General features: G+C 44.5%; 1 protein-coding gene across 5 annotated transcripts in view; it reads right to left on the bottom strand.

Moving 5' to 3' along the window:
• rtel1 (regulator of telomere elongation helicase 1) overlaps positions 1-23,249 on the bottom strand; it is a 141,610-nt gene that overhangs the window by 11,479 nt on the left and 106,882 nt on the right. For 4 of the 5 annotated variants that reach the window (XM_068048223.1, XM_068048224.1, XM_068048227.1 and 1 more), the window contains exons 30-32: positions 13,606-13,749; positions 5,102-5,242; positions 374-628 (exon numbers count right to left, since the gene is read on the bottom strand). In XM_068048223.1, the coding sequence (XP_067904324.1) occupies positions 374-628; positions 5,102-5,242; positions 13,606-13,749 (540 nt within the window). The remainder of the gene's footprint in view (positions 1-373; positions 629-5,101; positions 5,243-13,605; positions 13,750-23,249) is intronic. The other variant, XM_068048226.1, reaches the window with a different exon arrangement.

Raw genomic sequence — 23,249 nt, 5'->3', positions numbered from 1 at the left:
TGCTTTCTGAATTCTGATTAAGGCACTGATGCTCCATTGCAGGCTTAATGTTGGACTAGTATCTATAAATGGTACACATCACAAAATTGGATTACGTGACTCCCATCTCCAATGACACCTTTGCATCTCAGTAATGTAAACACGACAAGTTTTTATTGAAGAGTTTAAACTTTAATTGAAGAGCTAATAAAGTGGGTATGCTTCTGCTGATCTGTACAGTCTTTCTGCAATCACTGGGGAATCAGTGGTTTGCAGGAAAGAATCATAACTATCTTGGAAGCTAGATAACCAGATAGCACAGGGAGATAAATACTTGCTGAACAGACATATCTTTATCATAAGACTCATTATGAACAAGATACTCGATACTTACTTCTTAGTAAATGAAAATCCTCAGATTTTTCTGTAAAGAGAGCAGCTATTTCAGACACCATGTTGTCATAGTTATCAGTCTTTTTATATGTCTGAAGTATTGTTGAGAATGTGTTGTATTTACTAGATCCTAAAGCTTTCTTAGCATCATTTATATAAGCAGCAAGTAAATGTTGTTTCTTCTGGTCTGCTGTAGTAGCTAATGCTTTTAAACGTGCAGTTGTAGAAACAGTTGACTCAGCATTATAGATTTCACCTGCATTTATAGCAGACAAAAACTTGTATTAGTACAATCATTTAATCAAATTTATAAATCAGTCATCTTAAGATCAATTAATTTCTGAAAAATCTCATTTTTTTCTGCAATAGCAAGTGCATTCATTTGATGCAACTTGAGAATTCCCAATTTTCTCAATCCTACATTTGCCGAAGGGGCCTGCACTTTATCATTTCAGTGACTATAATTACATACAATGTTGAGATCTTGTATATGAAATATACAAGTAATGTTAAATATTAGCTCAGTAATCTATGTATAATTAATTTTTTAGTTAAATTTCTTAAATGTTATTGTTACAACCAGGTGAGCAATATCTAGGGGTCTTTTGCTGTCTTTACCTGATCTTATTGTAACGGTTTAATTTTAAACAGTGTTTTGAGCTCCCCTTTTTGTGAATCCTTGTTCACAGTTTCCAATTATAAGGCAAAGAACTGAGCACACACAGGCTTTCTTTGGTTTAAAGCAGAAAGGGAAATTTATTAAAACCATAAACTCTAATATGGTTCATGTATACAGCTATACAACACGCTCACGCTAGCATGCACATGCGATATGAACATGCAGATAGGAATAGAAAAGAGGAGAAAAGACAAGTAGAACAGTTTGAAGCAATATCTTGTTACTGTTTCTCGAGCTTGCTGTAGTCTTTGATTGAAGATATGGTCTCGCAATTCGTTGGGGCCCGGTAACTTCTTAAAATTTTGTTCATATGGCAAACCCTTCTCTGAGTTTCACGCGTTTTCACGAGATTCAATTCCGTGGGAAGAGATGAAGGCAGCAGACATGCCTGCCCATGAGCACACGGCGTTCTCTGCCTGGCATATCCTTTGTTTGGGAGTTCAAAGACTCGGCAACAACCAGTCATGTGACCAAAATAAAAGCAAAATACTGCAGATGCTGGAAATCTGAAATAAAAACACGAAATGCTGGAACTACTCAGCAGGTCTGGCAGCAACTGTGCAGACAGAAGCAGAGTCAACGTTTCAAAACTAGTCAGACCACTTCTATGTATTGGAAGGACAGGAATTGGCTCCCTTTGTTTCCACATTGTCTGGTACTATGCAAATATCCTTCCAGTCAGAGATTACAATTTTTAAAGTTTTAATGTTCATGTAGTGAAATAATGTGTGCCTCAGTCTTGACAGGTGGGGTTTGCCTAACACTTACACACCCAGGGGAATGAAATGTGATTTGAAGAAAATGGCACAGTTCATTACAGAGTTTGAGACAAATAGAAGATACAGAAAGAAAACCATGCATTTCTCTCATTCATTTCCATTCATTCACCAGTCTTGAAGCTCATTAAGATGGTCTGTTCTGGGGTGGGTGGGGGGGGGGGGGGGGCGGGGGCTGCTTTAATTTCCCCTTTTTTATTCTCCAGGAGAGTTAGTAGGGGGGTTTGTCTATCCTGAACGCCCCGATTCATGCTAAGACTTTTGGCTTCAGGGGATGGACGGTTCGCTTTTCCTCTGACTGTGGGGAGGAGTCTCTGTTACTCTCTCCTTTGTTCTCTGGGACACTTCTAACTGCAGGTATTTGTGCATTCTCCAGTGACCCTTCAACTAGGTGAGGCATCACCCTCATGGTTTCTGTGCCCCTCGAGGTTTCTCTTTGCCTCTGCAGGTTCCTGTAAATGTTCTTAGTAACTCTGGTGGGGTGCTCCTAGCGTCTGCATTTACATAGGAGGATGTGGGGTCTAACCTTTCACATTTTTCTGGGTTGGTTGACTGGGCAGTAGGGATTTTCATCCGGGATTCTTCCTGGACTTCCTTTAACTGGCCTTCTGGGTCACTTTTTAGAAAGGGAAGGGGAAACTTTTGCCAGCCATGTGCCTGCCTGTCCCCTTTTGTTCTCAGCAGGGGTCTCTTACAGTTCACCAGCCCTCTGCTGGCAGGTCCTCCTAATACCAGTAGAGGACTTAGGGGTGCAGGTTTCACTGTAGGTTGGAGTGTCCCCTCAACCTGGCACATGCGGCAACTCCTGCAGTACTCCACCACATCCTTGTGGAGCTTTGGCCAGTCATGCGGGCTTTGGTCTTTTGTATACTGGCATGTACAACTACTGTAGACTTGTGGACCCTTCTTAATATTTCTACCTGGTATCTCTGTGGCACCACTAACTGGTGAACTACTGTCCACTCCTGGCCCTCAGGTCTGTGAGGAGAACTCCATTTCCTCATCAGTATCTCATTCTTTGAAAAGTAACAGTCAGGACTCTTCCAGGACTGCCTAGGCTTCTATCACCTTCCCACTCTTTGTCCTTTTTGGATTTGTGGTGGTGATTAAGAAAAGTCAGTTTCCCAGGGGAGAACCTATGAATTAAAGAAAATTCATCAGCCAGAACGGCTGCTTGTCGAAGCCTCTGAACCCAGTGCTCCTCGATATGAGTTTTTACTGAGAATGGGAGAGTTTTTAAATTCTAACAGGATTACTTCTGAGAGTCTCATAGCTGAGCTGTATTTTTAAAGCCCCCAGCCAAAATCCAGTTGCTTGCTTCCTTCAAATTCCAGATAGGTTGATTGGCTTGCTTTTGAGGGTTCTAAACTTCTGGCAGTAGGCTTCGGGTACTAATTCATATGCCCCGAGGATAGCATTTTTGGACTGTTCATAATTTGATGCACTCTCATCTGGCAGGGAGGATTAGACCTCATGGGCTTTTCCAGTTAGTTTGCTTTGCAGTAAAAGAGACCAGGTCTCAGCTGCCATTTTAGCTGCCTTGCCAGTTTCTCGAAGGACACGAAAAATACTTCCACGTCTTCCTCATTGAATTTTGGAATCAATTGGGTGAGTTTTAGCAATCTTGTACCCAAGCCTGAATTCTGATCCTCCATATTGGCCATGCTTTCACTAGGGTTAGTCTGTCACCACCTAGCTAACTCAAGGCGCCGTAACTCTCTTCGGATTCTTTCCGGAATACCCTTTTTGTCTCTCTCTCTCTCCCCCCACATCTTTCTTTTTCTTTCTCCCGTCTTTCTTCCCCTCTCTCTCATTCCCTCTCCTGTCTATGTTTTTCTTCACGTTCCATTTGGAAGGCTCTTTCTTTCTCCCTCTCCTGTCTCTCTCTCTCCCGCCCTGTCTTCTAATTCAAGTTTCCTTTGTTCCAATTGTATCTTTGCTAGCAGTACCCTGTCTGGGTCTGCTTCTAACACTGCTTCTGCTTCGTCAGATTCAAAGGAAAAATGGCTAGCCACCAGCCTTAGGAGTTCAAATTTCCTAGCCTTGCCACGTACACAGTGATTCCACCCTGCTCAGACATTTTTCTCAACTCCTCTAGAAACAGTGCTTTTAACTTATCCCAAGTTACTTCACCCTGGCTTGCAGAGCTACATGCTTCAGTTGCAGACATGTTAGTATTCAATCACACACAACCACAAGAAAACCTGTATTGATTTGCCCTTTTTGATTGGCAACAATTTGGCTTCCCACTTCCAATTTAACTCATTTGTCTGTGGGTAGCAATCTGGACACTAGCACCCAATTTCTGTTATGACCAGGTTAGCAATGTGTCTAGGGGTATTTTGTTATCTTTACCTGATCTTACTGTAACAGGGTTTAATTTTAAACACACTGTGTTTTGAGCTCCCCTTTTTGTGAATCCGTGTTCAGTTTCCAATTATAAGGCAAAGAACTGAGCACACACAGACTTTCTTTGGTTTAAAGCAGAAAGAGGACATTTATTAAAACCTTAAACTCTAATGTGGTTCACGCCTACGGATATATGACGCGCTTTCGCTAGCATGTACACGCGATATAAACATGCAGATAGGAATAGAAAGGAGGAGAATAAAAGATAAGTAGAACAGTTTGAGGCAATATCTTGTTACTGTTTCTCGAGCTCGCTGTAGTCCTTAATTGAAGATATGGTCTTGTGATTTGTTGGGGCCCAGTAATCTTCGTAAAACTTTGTTCACGTGGCAAACTCTTCTCTCTTTGAGTTTCACGTGTTTTCACACAATTCCGTGGGAAGAGATGAAGGCAGGCAGAGGAGGAGATGTTTTCAGTACATGAGCACACGGCGTTCTCTGCCTGGCAATTCCTTTGTTTGGGAGTTCAAAAACTCTGCAACAGCCAGTCATGTGACCAAAACTGGTCTGACCACTTCTATTATTGGAGGAACAGGAATTGGCTCACTTTGTTTCCATGTTGTCTGGTACTATGCAAATGTCCTCCAGTCAGAGATTGCAGTTTTTAAAGTTTTAATGCTCATGTGGCGAAATAATGTGTGCCTCAGTCATGGCAGGAGGGGCTTGCCTGACATTATAAACTCTAGGGCTTTTGAACTAGGGTTATTGGTAAGGGACTTGGAACAGCAATTTCTTCCTCTCCCAAAAAAAAAGTATTTTGAAGAGTCTCCAAAATGGGAATAATTTAACAGAACTAGTTTTAATATGGTCTATAATAAAATGATCTACACAATACAGTCTCTATATTAACAGAAGAATCTGCATACCTTTGCTAACCACCCCACAGTTTAAATGTTGTCCTCCTTTGTTGAGATGTGTGCAAGCATTTAGCTGTTGAGATGAACTTGAAGATGTAAATTTGTTCTCTGCAGAGACTACAGCTTCAAACTTCCATCTATTCTCAGTACCTGGGTTTTTCATAAAACATAAAATGATGAATAATTATTATGCTTTAAGCAGAAGGACAGCTCTTTGCAGCTTTACAGAAATCCTACATGGATCACTATCATTTTCAGATAACAATGAGATTGGAAAGACATTTTTGAATTTTTACCTCTACATTTAACATGGATTCACATTTATTATACATAGAATTGGAACAACGCAATAAAGAATACATTAAAAAAAAAGTTAAACCATTGGAAGTACAATTCAAAGCTTTATAACTTCATAATATTTCCCCCTCCACTCCTGTCCAGCAACGACACCTGCCAAGAAAGGTTTCACAAATGCAGATGGTTCTCAGTGGATTTAACAAGCTATTAAAGCAAGTGGTGAGTATTAAGATAAGCCTAACTGCGTTATTTAAAATCCATACAAACCATCCTGCAAGGGTTGATGGACAGTGACTATTATTTGGAATGCTGGTTGCTTCGTTTTCCTCTTCCTATCACAACGGAATTGAGACCAAAGGTTGTGCCTCTCCCCCCACACCGCGCCCCAATTTAGCCAAGATTAACAGTGCAAACCAGGGATTGAATCTGGGACCTGATTCAAACAAATTGCGAATGTTGATATGGAAATTTACACTAAGCTGGCATTACTCATCATCCCCTCCCACAATGCAATTTTCTATACTTACCTCCTGAAGGAAGAGCTTACAGTGGGGTATGATCTATAGGTGCGAGTAACCCTGGTGTTTTTCATGCAAGTGTCCATTTTTCATGAGTACAGACAGTGATGTTAACAAGTTATTCCTCAAGGCAGTGAGGAGCATAACAGTTCAGTTGGATTCATGTCCTCATTTGACATATAGGGCTGGACTTTACCGACCCCCTGATGTTGACAGGCTGGATGGGGAGAGGGGGGGTGGGCGGTGGGGCCAGAAAATGCCTCCGGGAGATGGCCGCCATGCATCCCAACAGTGTGAGGGCCTAGCCCGATATTACCAACGGGGGCGAGGCCTTATGGCAGCCTCCCTGCCGCATGGCAACAGGAACTCAATTTGAATATTCAAATAAATTTAAATGATTTATTTAATTCAGTTCTTGTTGCCACCTGATGGCCTGCTACGATCTTCGGCCTGGCAGCCGGCACTCCCGCAGCTTTGGATCCCTGTCTGGGGAAACAAGGCGCAACGCTGGGGGTGGTGGGGGATGAGGTACATTTATCAGTGCGGGGATTGGGGCGGGGGGGGGGCGGAGCTGGATGAAATTAACGGCATGGGTTCAGGGGATGATGGGAAAGAGTTGTAGTTGAAAGTTTGTGCAGTTTTGGGTTTGGGGGGAGGAGGAAGGTCAGATGGCAATGGTAAGTATTTCTGGGCAGGAAAGGGCAAATAATTAATTGTTATTTGGGGTGGGAGAGGGGCAAAGGAGATGTATTTATTATAGTTTAATTTACCTTTAAATATTTAAATTAGCCAGTAGGGCTGATTTAAAAATGGAGTCAGTGCCTGCGCACAGGCCCGGGACGCTAATGAACCGCTGCACAGAAGATTGCGGCGGGCCACCGCTTTTTCATCTCACTGTCGATCTCAACGGCGAGATTATAAAATCCAGCCCGTAGATTTCTATGTACATGGCAATGAAAGCACAGGAAAAAAAGACAGCAAATTCCAAAGTGAAAGCAAATGCTTGTTTGTTCCCGGAAACAGAATTTTACAATATGACGAACTGCTTCATGTGCATTTCCTGTGAAACGAAGAGTCACAGAGTCAGAGTTATACAGCACAGAAACAGGCCCTTCGGCCCACCGTGTCCATGTCAGCCATCAAGTCTATCTATTCTAATCCCATTTTCCAGCACGTGGCCTCTAGTCTTGTATGCTATGGCGTTTCAAGTGCTCATCTAAATACTTCTTAAATGTTGTCATGGTTCCTGCCTCTACCACCGCTTCAGGCAGTGCGTTCCAGATTCCAACCACCCTCTGGGTGAAAATTTTTTTCTTCAAATCCCCTCTAAACCTCCTGCCCCTTTACCTTAAATCTATGCTCCCTAGTTATTGACACCTCTGCTAAGGGAAAAAGTTTCTTCCTATCTACCCTATCCATGCCCCTCATAATTTTGTATACCTCAATCAGGTCCCCTCTCAACCTTCTCTGCTCCAAGGAAAGCAACCCTAGCCTAGCCAGCCTCCCTTCATAGCTGAAATGCTCCAGCCCAGGCAACATCCTGGTGAATCTCCTCTGCACCCTCTCCAGTGCAATCACACCTTTCCTATATATGGCAACCAGAACTGTACACAGTACACCAGCTGTGGCCTAACTTGCGTTTTGTACAGCTCCATCATAACCTCCCTCCTCTTATATACTATGCCTCAGCAAATAAAGGCAAGTATCCCATATGCCTTCCTAACCACCTCATCTACCTGTGCTGCTGCCTTCAGTAATCTATGGACAAGAACACCAAGGTCCCTCTGACCCTCTGTACTTCCTAGGGTCCTACCATCTATTGCATATTCCCTTGCCTTGTTAGTCCTCCCAAAATGCATCACCTCACACTTCTCAGGATTAAATTCCATTTGTCACTGCTCTGCTCATCTTACCAGCCCATCTACATCGTCCTGTAATCTAAGGCTTTCCTCCTCACAATTTACGACACCACCAATTTTCGTGTCATCTGCGAACTTACTGATCATATCTCCTATATTCAAGTCGAAATCATCAATGTACACTAGAGAATGGCTACCCGACCCGAATCCGATGACATGTCAGGTCCGGGTCGGACATTCAGGCTTGGGTCGGACAGTGACAGTCTGGATGTCAAGGAGGGAAACACTCTGCACTGGTCTGCAGTGACTGATTCCATCCAAGGTAGAGCACAACCTTTTTAATAGGCACAGGAAAAAACGAAAGGACTCGGGCCGGGTCAGATATGGTCCAGTCAGGCTCGGGTCGGGTTTCATTTGCAGACCCGAATAGGCCTTTAATATACACTACAATAAGCAAGGGTGCCAGCACCAATCCCTGCGGTACACCACTGGTCACAGGCTTCCAATCGCATAAATAACCCTCGACCATCACCCTCTGCCTCCTTCCACTAAAACAATTTTGGATCCAATTTGCCAAATTGCCCTGGATCCCATGGGCTCTTACCTTCTTGACCAATCTCCCATGCGGGACCTTATCAAAAGCCTTACTGAAGTCTATGTAGACTACATCAACTGCTTTACCCTCATCTACACACCTTGTCACCTCCTCGAAATATTCAATCAAATTCATCAGACATGATCTCCCCCTGACAAAGCCATGCTGACTATCCCTGCCTCTCCAAGTGGAGATTAATCCTCAGAATTTTTTCCAATAGTTTCCCTAGCGCTGATGTTAGACTCACTGGCCTGTAATTATCTGGTTTATCCCTACTACCCTTCTTCAATAATCGTACCACATTCGCTGACCTCCAGTCCACTGGCACTTTTCCTGTGGCCAGAGAGGATTTGAAAATTTGTGTCAGAGTCCCTGTAATCTCCTCCCTTGCCTCACATAGCAACCTGGGATACATCTCATCTGGGCCTGGGAATTTATCCAATTTTAAGCCCGCTAATACTTCTTCCCTTTCAATGCTAATTTGTTCAAGTATATTACAATCCCCCTCCCTGATCTCTACACCTACATCGCCCTTCTCCATAGTGAACAGAGATGAAAAGTAATCATTTAAAACCTCACCTACGTCCTCCGGCTCTGCACACAGATTGCCACTTTGATCCTTAATGGGCCCTACTCTTTCCCTGATTATCCTCTTGCCCCTAATATACTTATAAAACGCCTTGGTATTTTCCTTTATCTTGCCCGCCAGTGTTTATTCATGCCCCCTCTTTGCTTTTCTAAATTACTTCATTTTAAGTATTCCCCTACACTTTCTATACTCCTCTAGGACCTCCACTGTTTTAGCCTCTGAAATTGCCATAAACCTCCTTTTTTTCCTCCTTATCCAATCCTCTATACCCCTTGACATACAGGGCTCCCTGGACTTATTGTCCCACCCTTCATTTTACGGGAACATGTTGGCCCAGAACTCTCACTATTTCTTTTTTGAATGACTCGTGCTGGTCTGATGTAGACTTTCCTACAAGTAGTTGCTCCAGTCTACTTTGGCCAGATACTGTTTTATCATATTGAAATCTGCCTTCCCCCCAATTCAGTACCTTTATTTCTGGTCCATCTTTGTCCTTTTCCATAACTAACTTAAATCTTAGAGTTATGGTCACTATCCCTGAAATGCTCCCCCACTGACACTTCTACCACTTGTCCAGATTCATTCCCTAAGAATAGGTCCAGTACTGCCCCTTCTCCTGTAGGACTTTCTACGTGCTGGCTCAAAAAGCTCTCCTGGATGCATTTTAAGAATTACGCCCCCTTTAAACCTTTTGCACTCAGACTATCCCAGTTAATATCGGGGAAGTTGAAATCCCCTACTATTATTACCCTATTGTTTTACACCTCTCTGAGATTTGCCTACATATCTGCTCCTCTTATCTCTCACTGACTGTTTGAGGGCCTGTAGTACACTCCCAGCAAAGTGATTGCCCCCTTTTTCTTTTTAGGTTCTACCCATATGGCCTCATTTGAGGAACCTTCTTAGATATCATCCCTCCTTACTGCAGTAATTGACTCCCTGATCAATAATGCAATGCCACCTCCTCTTTTACACCCTCCCACACCGCCACCAACCTCCCACCCCACTCCACTGTCACGCTTGAAGATTCTATACACTGGATTCTGCTCCCAGGCCTGTCCTCCCTCAACCATGTCTCTGTGATAGCAATAATATCATATTCCCATCTGTTAATCAATGCCCTCAAGTCATCTGCCTTACTTGTAAGACTCCTTGCGTTAAAATAGATGCAATCTAGACTTGCACCATTCGCTTGTGCCTTAACAGGTCTATATCTGCTCTTCCTTCCAGACTGACTTAATTTCTCTTCTGTCTTTGGCTGTGCACCACCCCCTACTGCATCTGCACTCTGTATCCAATCCCCCTACCAAATTAGCTGAAACCACCCCCCACTCACCAAAAGCACTAGCAAACCTCCATGTGAGGATGTTGGTCCCATTCTGGTTCAGGTGTAACCCGCCCAACTTGTTCAGGTCCCATCTTTGCCAGAAACAGACCCAGTGATCCAGGAAACTAAAGCCCTCCCTCCTGCACCATCTCTTCAGCCAGGCATTTATCTGCTCTATCCTCCTATTCCTATACTCACTAGCACATGACACCGTGAATGATCCAGAGATTACAAGCTTTGAGGTCCTGCTTTTTAATCTGCTACCTCGCTCCCTAAATTTTTGTTACAGGACCTCATCCCTCTTTCTACCTATGTCGTTGGTAACAACGTGAACCACGACCTCTGACTGTTCACCCTCCCCCTTCAGAATGTCCTGCAGCCACTCCGTGACATCCTTGACCCGAGCACCAGGGGCGCAACATGCCATCCTGGAGTCACATTTGTGGCCACAGAAACGCCCATTTCTACCAGACGATAGAATCCTCTATTATTATAGCTCTCCCACTCATTTTCCAATATTGTGGGTTCTCCCTTTCTCTGTATGAGAATAACTAGATGTCTTAGTTATCATTAAAAACTCAAACAATTTTTCAAATAAAAATTCAATGCCAGAAAACAAAACATTTTTGATAGCTTTAAGTATATTGAAGATGACTGAAAAGAACTGGCATTGTCTCTGTGTTCAACTGAAAGATGCATACAGAACTAAGCCTTTAGGACAAATAGCAATATTTTGATTATAGCGAGGCGGTGGCGTACTGGTATTGTCACTGGACTAGTAACCCAGAGACCCAGGTATTGCTCTGGGGACATGGGTTCGAATCCCACCACAGCAGAAGGTGGAATTTGAATTCAATTAATAAAAATCTGGAATTAAAAGCTAGTCTAATGATGGCCATGAAACCATTGTCGATTGTTGTAAAAACCCATCTGGTTCACTAATGTCCTTTAGGGAAGGAAATCTGCTGTCCTTACCTGGTCTGGCCTACATGTGACTCCAGATCCATAGCAATGTGGTTGACTCTTACATGCCCTCGAAATGGCCTAGCAAGCCACTCAGTTCAAGGGCAATTAGGGATTGGCAATAAATGCTGGCCTGGCCTGCGACGCCTACACCCCATGAATGAATTAAAAAAAAAGCAGTTGACAAGTCTGTAAGTTACAGGTGAAAAAAAACAAATCAGTTTTAGGAGCAATCTGATTAGGAGCACAGGGCTGATTTTGTTTTCCTGCCACCGGGAGCAGTGACAGGACCCGCGCCGTCGCAATTACTCGGCAGGCAACCACTTAACATATTAATGGTGGCTACTACCCCTCCCCCCAAATCATGTGGCGGGGGCAGCATCTGTGAGTGTGGCACCAGCCTCTCGAGGACGGGAAAGTGAAGGCCCGTGAGTGCCGTATGACGAAGTCAAGATTGGGAACTGAAGGCAAGATCTTGGCGAATTACATTTAAATTTATGGAGAGAAGTATTTTAAACATTTGAAGCAGGGTCCCGTCACAGAGCGGCAGAAGTGTCGCCATGAGCCTCGCCACCGCCGGGAAGAATGGGCCCAGCAATCCCGGCATCGGGCTCCATGGCGACTGCTACCGCTCCGATGCTCCGGCCCCTCAACTTGCCACAAAACCCAGCCCAGACTGTGCAGTGAACCATCAGTTTCAAAACTTTCAAAAATGAAATAGTTAAACTACAGTTATGTAGTGCTGACAACAATCTTGTAACAGACTCCCTACAGTCAAAGTGATTCGGCTGAACATCTATTTGACCCTCTTTGGGTGCCTCAGTGCCATGCACTATTCACTGACCGAAGAGAGTGGCAGGTGACTTGCTCTTTGAACTCTGACAATCCTATTCGTTAACTGATTTCCGTGAGGGTTGCTAGAGTCAATCTGACAGTTTTTTCCTTTTCACTCCCTGGTAAGCATTGGAAATGAAATGAATACTGTGGTAAGCTGTTAGTGCAAAATGAAACTTCCCGTAGGTATGATGGGCTGGACTTTGATCTTAAAATGGGGGTTGGAAGGTGGGGGAGACTCCGCTCGAGTCCTCTGTTGGGACACCTGCTGCATTTTCACGGCAGGCAGGCAATTAACTGCCTGCCATCGGGGACACTGTTCCTTTAAGAGACGAGCTCCCGCCTCCAAAAGCTGCCAGCTCTGCAGTACTGACATCGCCACTAGGAGCAGTGGCGACTACCAGTACTGCAGGAGACCCTGTAGTACCAAAGAGTCCAGAGACCCCAGGAGAGGCGAGTGGGTGGGGGTCTCCAGGGCCATTCAGGCAGGCCCCAATGACAGAGTGAGGTTAGTGGGGGTGGGGATCTTCCCGGGGAAGGTGGGTGGTGGGCCTTGATTGCCCCCAAAAGGAGGAAACACCCGACCCCACTAGGTTCTACCTGGTGGTGTTTCTACGTGGTGGCAGGCTCCCCCGCCTTCCAACGCTATTTTATGACCTCCCCCACCCCACTCCCGTCCCGAGGGCACTCATAAAATTCAGCCCGACATCTTGGTACAGCAATGTGCTTTGCCACACAACTGCTCTCAATATTCAGTTCTGAAGAAGGGTCAATGACCTGAAATGTTAACTCTGCTTCTCTGTCTTCAGATGCTGCCAGACCTGCTGAGTATTTCCAGCATTTGTTTTTATTGCTGTCAATATTTTCCTTGTGAAAGCCTTTATTATACAGACTTAATTTCAATTAAACAAAGTAAAACAAATAAAATGGGCTGTTTTACTCTGCCTCCCGTGTCTTGGAACAGATTTGCACACTCTTCACCGGTAAGATAGTGACAGACTTGAAGTTATGGTGTTAAGGGAGAGTGGCGAGAGATAGGGAAGAAAGTAACTGGAAATAAATTAGAACTTAAAAATACAGCATTCATTTTTCTTTAAACCCTTAATTAATTGCCAGCCGAAATGATTGATTGAAGGTAAATACCAGTTAGTGTATATCAAAATTAATGACTCTTCCCGTTAGAAGTTAACTGATGTCATAGATTTCCAGCTATAGTATTTGGAGAAGTGATTTCAAAACTAAACAAAATACGCGAGGGGAAAAACACTTATTAGATACTTCCTTTTTATTGCCTGTAAGTGCCTCAATCTTCTCAGCAGTAAATAATGAACAGTTAATAGCCACAATATAATTTACTGGAAAATGAAACAGGGAAGATACGTATTTTTCTTTGGATGTTATAGCCACAGGGCTGCCTGATTGTTGCATAAAACAACTTATTTGTAAAATAGATTTCTCAAGAAAAAAATAGATAATACACTAATGGATTCTGTTAGTTAATGCAGGAATTCTCTACTTCTAAAATGTGTACCTGCATTTTCTTCCTGCTCTGATCTGTGCCTCTCCTCTCTTGAAACTGCATGCTCAGGTTTAAATCCACATCCCTCACCAGTCAGGTTATAGCAGGCTTCATCAAATCTCTTTTTGTGATGTGGCCGGACAAACTGATAAAAATCTGTTTAAATATAATGTTTAAAATCTATTAGAATCACAAAAACAAAATATATCCCAAGAAATAAGCAGTCAACCATGTGAAGTATGACATCTTATTCAATGCAAAGCCTGACACAGATGCACAGTATCATATTGAAGGGTCCGCCGTCGTCATGTCTGGGTACATCCATACTGCCGGAGAGCAGACTCATTAGAAGTGGGGTGCAGTCAGGTGAATGTAGCCCCTGGAGTCCTCTACATTGACTCTAAAGTTGAATGGCTTTAGATGAAACAAGGCCAGGGAATCTCCTGCTGATAACCACCTCCATCCGATACCCCCCAACCCTGCAAACTGATGCATCACTCAGCCATAGTGAACATCACTTGTCAAGGGCCCAAAGGGAATCAAGTGCTCTATGTTCTTTGGGATTGTAGAGTAACTGGGGGTCATTGCAATAGGGCAGACAAATGTTCAATGGAATTAAAACAAGAAATGCTGGAAATACACAGCAGGTCTGGCAGCATCTGTGGAGAGAGAAGCAGAGTTAACGTTTCAGGTCAGTGACCCTTCTTCAGAACTAGCAAATATTAGAAATGTAAAAGTTTATAAGTAAAGCGGGGGTGGGGCAAGAGAGATATCAAAACACCTTCTTCATCTTGGATAGCACGTACAGGGAGGTGGTCACACTGCAGGTAAAGACTGCTCAGGTAGAAAGGGAATGGGTGACCGCCAGTCAGAGTAGAAGAACTAGGCAAGTAGTGCAGGAGTCTCCTGGATCCATCGCCCTCTCTAGCAGATTTTCCACTTTGGATAGTGTTGGGGGAGATAGCTTCACAGGGGAATGCAGCAAGAGCCAGGTCTTTGGCACCATGGGTGCCTCAACTGCACAGGAGATGAGGAAAAAAAAGAGTGGGAGATAGGGGATTCTATCGTAAGGGGTACAGATAGGCGTTTCTGTGGCCACAAACGTGACTCCAGGATGGTATGTTGCCTCCCTGGTGCTAGGGTCAAGGATGTCACGGAGTGGCTGCAGGACATTCTGAAGGGGGAGGGTGAACAGTCAGAGGTCGTGGTTCACATTGGTACCAACGACATAGGTAGAAAGAGGGATGAGGTCCCGCAACAAGAGTTTAGGGAGCGAGGTAGCAGATTAAAAAGCAGAACCTCAAAGGTTGTAATCTCTGGATTACTCCCGGTGCCACATGCTAGTGAGTATAGAAATAGGAGGATAGAGCAGATAAATGCCTGGCTGAAGAGATGGTGCAGGAGGGAGGGCTATAGTTTCCTGGATCACTGGGTCTGTTTCTGGCGAAGACGGGACCTGTACAAGTCGGACGGGTTACACCTGAACAGGAACGGGACCAACATCCTTTCATGCAGGTTTGTTAGTGCTGTTGGAGGTGTTTAAACTAATTTGGCAGAGGGATGGAATACAGAGTGGAGGTACAGTATTGGGTGATGCACAGCCAAATATAGAAGAGAAACTAAGTCAGTTTGGAAGGCAGAGCAAATATAGACTTGTTAAGGCACAAGCGAATAATGAAAGGCTAGATTGCATCTATTTTAACGCAAGGAGTCTTACAAGTAAGGCAGATGAATTGAGGGTGCTGATTACCAGATGGAAATATGATATTATTGCTATCACAGAGACATGGTTGAGGGAGGACAGGACTGGCAGCTTAATACTCCAGGGTATAGAATCTTCAAGCGTGACAGTGTGGGGGTGGAGGGGGGGGCAGTGTAAAAGAGGAGGTGGCATTGCACTATTGTTCAAGGAGTCAATTACTGCAGTAAGGGATGATATCTTAGAAGGTTTCTCAAATGAGGCCATATGGGTAGAACTTATAAACAAAAAAAGGGGCAATCACTTTGCTAGTGTGTACTACAGGCCCCCAAACAGTCAGAGAGAGATAAAGAAGCAGATATGTAGGCAAATCTCAGAGGTGTAAATGTAATAGAGTAATAATTGTAGAGGATTTCAATTTCCCCAATATTAACTGGGATAGTCTTAGTGCAAAAGGTTTAAAGACAGCAGAATTCTTAAAATGCATCCAGGAGAGTTTTTTGAGCTAGCAGGTAGAAAGTCCTACAAGAGAAGAAGCGGTACTGGACCTAATCATAGGGAATGAAGCTGGACCAGCGGTAGAAGTGTCAGTGGGGGAGCATCTCGGGGACAGTGACCATAACTCTAAGATTTAAGGTAGTTATAGAAAAGGACAAAGATGGACCAGAAATAAAGGTACTGAACTGGGGGCAGGGCGATTTCAGTGTGATAAAACAGGATCTGGCCACAGCAGACTGGGAGCAATTACTTGTCGGAAAGTCTACAATCAGACCAGTAGGAGTTATTCAAAAAGGAAATAGTGAGAGTTCAGGGCCAACATGTTCCCGTAAAAGGTGAAGGGTAGGACCAGTAAGTCCATGGAACTCTAGCGGAGGCACTAGAGGAGTATAGAAAGCGTAGGGCGGTGGGGTACTTAAAAAAAATAATTAGGAGACCGAAGAGGGGGCATGAAAAAACACTGGCGGGCAAGATAAAGGAAAATCCCAAGGCGTTTAATAAGTACCTTCAGGACAAGACGATAACCAGGGAAAGAGTAGGGCCCACTAGGGACCAAAGTGGCAATCTGCATGCGGAGCCGGAGGACGTAGGTGAGTTTTAAATGATTACTTTTCATCTATGTTCACCATGGAGAGGGATGATGTCGGTGTAGAGATCAGGGAAGGGGATTGTGATATACTTTGGGCGGCACAGTGGCGCAGTGGTTAGCACCGCAGCCTCACAGCTCCAGTGACCCGGGTTCATTTCTGGGTACTGCGGAGTTTGCAAGTTCCCCCTGTGACCGCATGGGTTTCCTCCCACAGCCAAAGGCTTGCAGGTTGATAGGTAAATTGGCCATTATAAATTTCCCCTAGTATAGGTAGGTAATAGGGGAATATAGGGAAGGTGGGGATGTGGTAGGAATATGGGATTAGTGTAGGATTAATATAAATGGGTGGTTGATGGTCGGCACAGACTCGGTGGGCCGAAGGGCCTTTTCAGTGCTGTATCTCAAAATAAATAAAATAAAATAAATAAAAATACTTCAACAAATTTGCATTGAAAGGGAGGAAGTATTAGCGGTTTTAGTGGGCTTAAAGGTGGATAAATCCCCAGGCCCAAAAGAGATGTATCCCAGGCTGCTATGTGAGGCAAGGGATGCGATTGCAGGGGCTCTGACACAAAATTTTCAAATCCTCTCTAGCCAAAGGAGGTGCCAGAGGACTGGAGGACAGCGATGTGGTACCATTATTCAAGGGTAGTAGGAATAAACCAGGTAACTACAGGCCAGTGGGTCTAAAATCAGTGGTAGGGAAACTATTGGAAAAAATTCTGAAGGACAGGATTAATCTCCATTTGGAGAGACAGGGATTAACCAAGGATAGCCAGCATGGATTTGTCAGGGGGGAGATCATGTCTAACAAATTTGATTGAATTTTTCAAGGAGGTGACTAGGTGTGTAGACGAAGGCAAAGCATGGACTTCAGTAAGGCTTTTGACAAGGTCCCGCATGGGAGATTGGTCAAGAAGGTAAGAGCCCATGGGATCCAGGGAAATTTGGCAAACTGGATCCAAACATGGCTTAGTGGAAGGAGGCAGAGGGTGATGGTCAAGGGTTGTTTTGGCGATTGGAAGCCTGTGACCAGTGGTGTACCACAGGGATCGGTGCTGGGACCCTTGCTGTTTGTAGCGTACATTAATGATTTAGACGTGAATATAGGGGGTGTGATCAGTAAGTTCACAAATGACACGAAAATTGGTGGTGTCGTAAATAGTGAGGAGGAAAGCCTTAGATTACAGGACGATATTGATGGGCTGGTAAGATGGGCAAAGCAGTGGCAAATGGAATTTAATCCTGAGAAGTGTGAGGTGATGCATTTTGGGAGGACTAACAAGGCAAAGGAATATACAATGGATGGTTTTTTAAAACTTCCATTAAGGGCTCTAAGCCCTTTAAAAATGGCGCTGGCACCTGCGCATTGGCACCGGACGCTGTTGCCTACGGTGGCTCGCCCGCCCTCTCCATGTCATCGTGGAGGGCGGGCGCTGCGGCCATGCAAATGAGCCACTGCGTTTGAAATCGCGGTGCCCATGTGGCGGGCCGGCCGAATTTTCTTGCGTCCACTGCCTACTTTGGCAGACTCTTAAAATCTAGCCCCATGAATGAATAAAAAGCCCATCTTTTTTCCCTATGAATATCCTAATCTGATCACTCCCATATCGTTTAATGTTCCTTGTTCTCCAGTGACAAACCAATACCCTTTTAGAAGAATTTATGGACTGTGCATCAACAGTCGTGCATAGTGGAGAATACCACATTCTAACCACCTTCTGCATGAAAAAAAATGTTTTCAATCCCCTTTAATTATTTTTCTTATTGTCTTAAATTTATGCCCAGTTCTTACTAGCTTGCCAACCACTTGAAAAAGTACATCATTATTTACTTTTTCGTGAACATTCATAATATTGAAGACCTTGATCATATCACCACTTAATCATCTTGGCTATGATGGGGAATAAAGGCTGTTATGTCTCAAGTCTCATCCGTGGTAATTCCTGATGGGACACTGCACCTTTTCCACAGCTTTCATACTTTTCCTATAATGGATTGTCCAAAGCTTTGTACAACATTCTGTGTTTTAGGGCGGCACAGTGGCGCAGTGGTTAGCACTGCAGCCTCACAGCTCCAGGGACCCGGGTTTGATTCTGGGTACTGCCTGTGTGGAGTTTGCAAGTTCTCCCTGTGTCTGCGTGGGTTTTCTCCGGGTGCTCCGGTTTCCTCCCACAAGCCAAAAGACTTGCAGGTTAATAGGTAAATTGGCCATTATAAATTGTCACTAGTATAGGTAGGTGGTAGGGAAATCTAGGGACAGGTGGGGATGTTTGGTAGGAATATGGGATTAGTGTAGGATTAGTATAAATGGGTGGTTGATGGTCGGCACAGACTCGGTGGGCCGAAGGGCCTGTTTCAGTGCTGTATCTCTAATCTAATCTAAACACTCCAACTTGGGGCTAAATAAGATCATAAGATCTCTTAAATAAGATTCAACAGCATCTTCTAAGTTTTGTATTTTAGATACCAGCTGAATGTTGTGGTACCTAGTTACACAGCAACGCTCATAGGTGTCTCAATTACATCTACAAGTCTTTTTTTTATTCTGATTTCCAAAATGTATTGCTTTACATTTTTGGCATTGAACTGCACCTGCCATTTAGCTGCCCATCCTGGTAGCCTATGTCCTCCTGCAGTTATGCACATTCCTTGCTATAATTTGTTATGCCATCATCCAATTTCAAAAGTGTTCTTTCAGTTCCTAAGTCCAGATCATTTATGTATCTAATTAAGAGTGGCCTCACACAGATCCCTGTAGAACATGATGTCTTTCCAGCCCCCTCAAAAAAAAATACCTTTCTCCCTAAACTTTGATTTCTGCCTTCCGGCCATCTCTCTCATTCTTGTAGCCATATTCCCTTAATTTTATGTATCTTTATCATCTTTGCCATAAGTGTCATGTAACACCCTATTAAATGGTTCTGAAGATGCATATAAATGAGTATTACTGAAAATGCAGACATGTTGTCGAAGCTTTTCATCTTGCACCCATCAGGACAATCGCAAGAATAACTGATATAAGGGAAAGCAACAACTTATTCTGCATGAAAAGAGAGTGCTAATTGATTGGCAAGTGAACTCTGATTGGTAGAGGCGTTGCCATGGAGAATGCACCAGTTTACGGTGACTGACAGTTAACTGTCAAGTGGGGCTCATTTAAATGGAGGGAGCAGAGCGCCCGCCACCTATGATTTAGAGGGAGGGGCCATCGCATCCCCGTCACCTGTACAGGCGCTGGCACCATTTTTTAAAGGGCTTCAAGCCCTTCAGGAGAGATTTAAATATTTAAAGGTGCCAGTGTCATTAGAAAAAAGTCAATAAAAGTTTTAATTTAACTTTGAATCCCCTCTCCCATCACCCCCCCCACCCCACGCATCCCCCCAAAAAAAACACTTTTTGAACTTCCAAACTCTTCCCCCGCACCCCCCCACCCGCCCCCCCACCCGAACTTCAGTATCTTCGATCCTCAACCCTTTCCCACCATCCCCACAACTAATAGGAATAGTTTTCCTCACTCCCCTCTTCCCCCGCCCTGATAATTTTATTCCTCCCCCTCTTCCCACCAGTGTCTTGCCTCAGAACTCCAAGGGTTCCAAAGGCGCATGAGTTACGGCCGGTTGGCCCCAAAATCGGCGTGAGACAGCCACCGTCAGCAGGTAAGTTCATTCACGTGTTAATTTATCTAATCTCAATATTTTAATGAAGGCCCCGCTGCCAAGCAGCTGGGGGACTGCACCAAGGCCTTGCCACCGCCGCTAATGTAAGGCGGTGCCTTCTCGGCGTCTGGCTCGTGGTGGACCGCTCCTGTCACGACCCAAGGCGTGGAGGGGCAGTAAAATTCAACCCTCTGTTTCTCTCCCCACTGATGTTGCCTAACCTTGATTAACTTGTTCTTAGTCTATAAAATGGGATTTAATAGTTATAGGGTAACAGGGTTATTTGAGAGCTCGGGGTGGTTATCCCTGCCCTTTTGCAAGTCGCTCCTGGCCCAGGTAAGGGTCCCGTGCTGAGAGTTACGAGCCATGGCCATCAGTGGAACCAGCAAATTTACGGTGGTGATGGCAGAAGAGCTAGAACCTCTAGGGACAAAGGCTGCTTACAGGTGGAGGATCTTTTGGGAAGAGGACTTGTGTTTCCTTTAAAGCGCACTTAAGGAGCGGGAGCCACCTTGTATACTTTCTAACCTAGTTGTATTGCTCATTTCTCATGAAAGTTTAAAAAATTGGAGGCTCTTATGAGCAACTGAAGAGGAAAGTGCAGGACCATGAAGCATGGAGAAATGAGCAAAGGACCTGTCTTTGGGCAGATCGCCACTACAGACTATTAGTTGACCAACAACTGAAGTAAGAAAAAAGGCCTATAACTTTTTAGCTTATCTTTGTCTCCCTCTTTGAAGAGCAGTGTCATATTGGCCACACTCCACTATAATTTTGGGAAAAGTGTAACCTGAAGTCGGGGACGGCGGCAGCGGACCTGGAAGGAGTCGGGAGTGGAATCAGACCTATAAAAGAAAGAGCGGGGCCCAAGACCCTTCACTAACCTGAAGTCTGGGGACGGCAGCAGTGGACTCTCTGACTGTTTCTGCACGCGCTGTATTTGGATTTAGTGTAAAAAAAGAACAGTGACATCACTGTAATGCTGTGCACTGATTGGTCGATGGGCAGCAGCTGTTATAACAGTGATTGATTGGAGTTTTAAAAAACGGTTCCTTTTAAATTAAAGCCCTAGGATAGCTACCTGTACATTTTTAGTATTTACTGGCTATACTGGTGCTGTTTGCGTGGAATAAGGCTGTAAGTTAAGTGTGGGTATTTTCGTTGGCTGAGAGCAGTGGAAGGTGCTCTTTAGTCTTTTTCTTTCTCAGACTCAAAGGTACGGGGGATAAACGTTGATTGTAAATAGCTGGTAAGATAGTACACAAGTAAGTCTTTTTTTTCATTGTAAAAGTAATGGGGCAGCTTGGTCAAGCGGAATGTACCTCCTGTGCAATGTGGGAAGCAGTGGACGTGCCATGTGACCTTGGCAAACATGCCTGCAGAAAGTGTCTCCGGTTGCAGAAGCTTGAGCGGCGGCTGGAGTCACTGTGGCGCATCCATGAGGTAGAGGACAACGTGGATGGCACGTATCAGGAGGTAGTCAAGCCGGTGCCTAGGCAAGCACAGTTGGGGGGGTGACTGGATAGCTGCCTGACAGACAAAGAAGTCAGGGCAGGTTGTACAGGAGTCCCCAGAGGACATCCCACTTTCTAACCGGTATTCAGTTCTGAGTACCGATGGGGGAGAGGGTTCCTCTGGAGAATGCATCGAAAGTCATGATTGGAATGTCATGGCTGACTCAGCTGTGCTGGGATGGAGAAAAAGGGACAAGAGGGCAATAATGGTCGGGGATTCTATGGTTAGAGGAACAGATAGGCGTTTCTGTGGTCGCAGACGTGATTCCAGGATGGTATGTTGCCTCCCTGGTGCAAGGGTCTTGGATATCACTGAGCGGCTACAAAGTATTCTGGAGGGTGAGGGTGCACAGCTGGAGGTCGTGGTCCACGTTGGCACCAATGACATAGGTAGAAAGAGGGATGAGGTCCTACAAAAAGAATTTAGGGAGCTAGACAGCAGATTAAAAAGTAGGACCTCAAAGGTTGTAATTTCTGGGTTTCTTCTGGTGCCACAGGCTAGTGAGTATATGAATAGGAGGTTGGAGTAGATGAATGCATGGCTGGGGACATGGTGCAGGAGGGAGGGCTTTAGATTCTTGGATCACTGGGCCTGCTTCTGGCCAAGGTGGGATCTGCACCCGAACCAGAATGGGACTAGCTTCCTTGCTGGGAGGTTTGCTCGTGCTGTTGGGGGGGTTTAAACTAATTTGGCAGGGGGATGGGATACAGAGTGGAAGTACAGTAGGGGTGATGTACAATCAAATGTAAATGTGAAGCTTAGTCAGTCCAGAGGATAGAGTAAATGTAGACCTGTTAAGGCTCAGGCAAATAATGCAAGGCTGGATTGTATCTATTGTAATGCAAGGAGTCTTAGTAGTAAGGCAGATGAATCGAGGGCGTTGATTAACACATAGGAATATGATATTATTGCTATCACTGAGATATGGTTGAGGGAAGGCAGGACTGGCAGCTTAATATCCCAGGGTATAGAATCATTAGACATGATGAGGGGGTGGGGTAAAGGAGGAGGTGGCATTGCACTGTTGATTAAGGAGTCAATTACTGCAGTAAGGAGGGATGATATCCTAGAAGGTTCCTCTAATCAGGCCATATGGGTAGAACTTAAAAACAAAAAGGGGTAATCACTTGGCTGGGAGTGTACTACAGGCCTCCAAACAGTCGGGCGGTAGTTGAGGAGCAGATATGTAGACAAATCTCGGAGGTGCAAAAATAATAGAATAATAGGGTAATAATAGGGAATTTCAACTTCCCCTATATTGGAGGGGATAGTCTTAGTGCAAAAAGCTTAAAGGGGGCGGAATTCTTCAAGTGCATTCAGGAGAGCTTTTTGAGCCAGCACATAGAGAGTCCTACAAGAGGTGGGGTGGTACTGGACTTAATCCTAGGGAATGAAGCCGGACAAGTGGTAGAAGTGGCAGTGGGAGAGCATTTCGGGGATAGTGACCATAACTCTAAGATTTAAGGTTGTTATGGAAAAGGACATAGAGGGACCGGAAATAAGAGTACTGAATTGGGGGAAGGCAGATTTCAATATGATAAAACAGGATCTGGCCAAAGTGAACTGGGAGCAGCTTCTTATAGGAAAGTCTACATCAGACCAGTGGTAGTCATTTAGAAGGGAAATTGTGAGGGTTCAGGTGCAGCATCTTCCTGTAAAGGTGAAGAGTAGGACCAACAGGTCAAGGGAACCCCGG

This window comes from Heterodontus francisci, chromosome 16 (assembly GCF_036365525.1).
Source record: "Heterodontus francisci isolate sHetFra1 chromosome 16, sHetFra1.hap1, whole genome shotgun sequence".
NCBI lineage: Eukaryota > Metazoa > Chordata > Chondrichthyes > Heterodontiformes > Heterodontidae > Heterodontus > Heterodontus francisci.
Note: the sequence above shows the minus strand (reverse complement) of the source record. Positions and strands in the feature narration are given on the sequence as shown.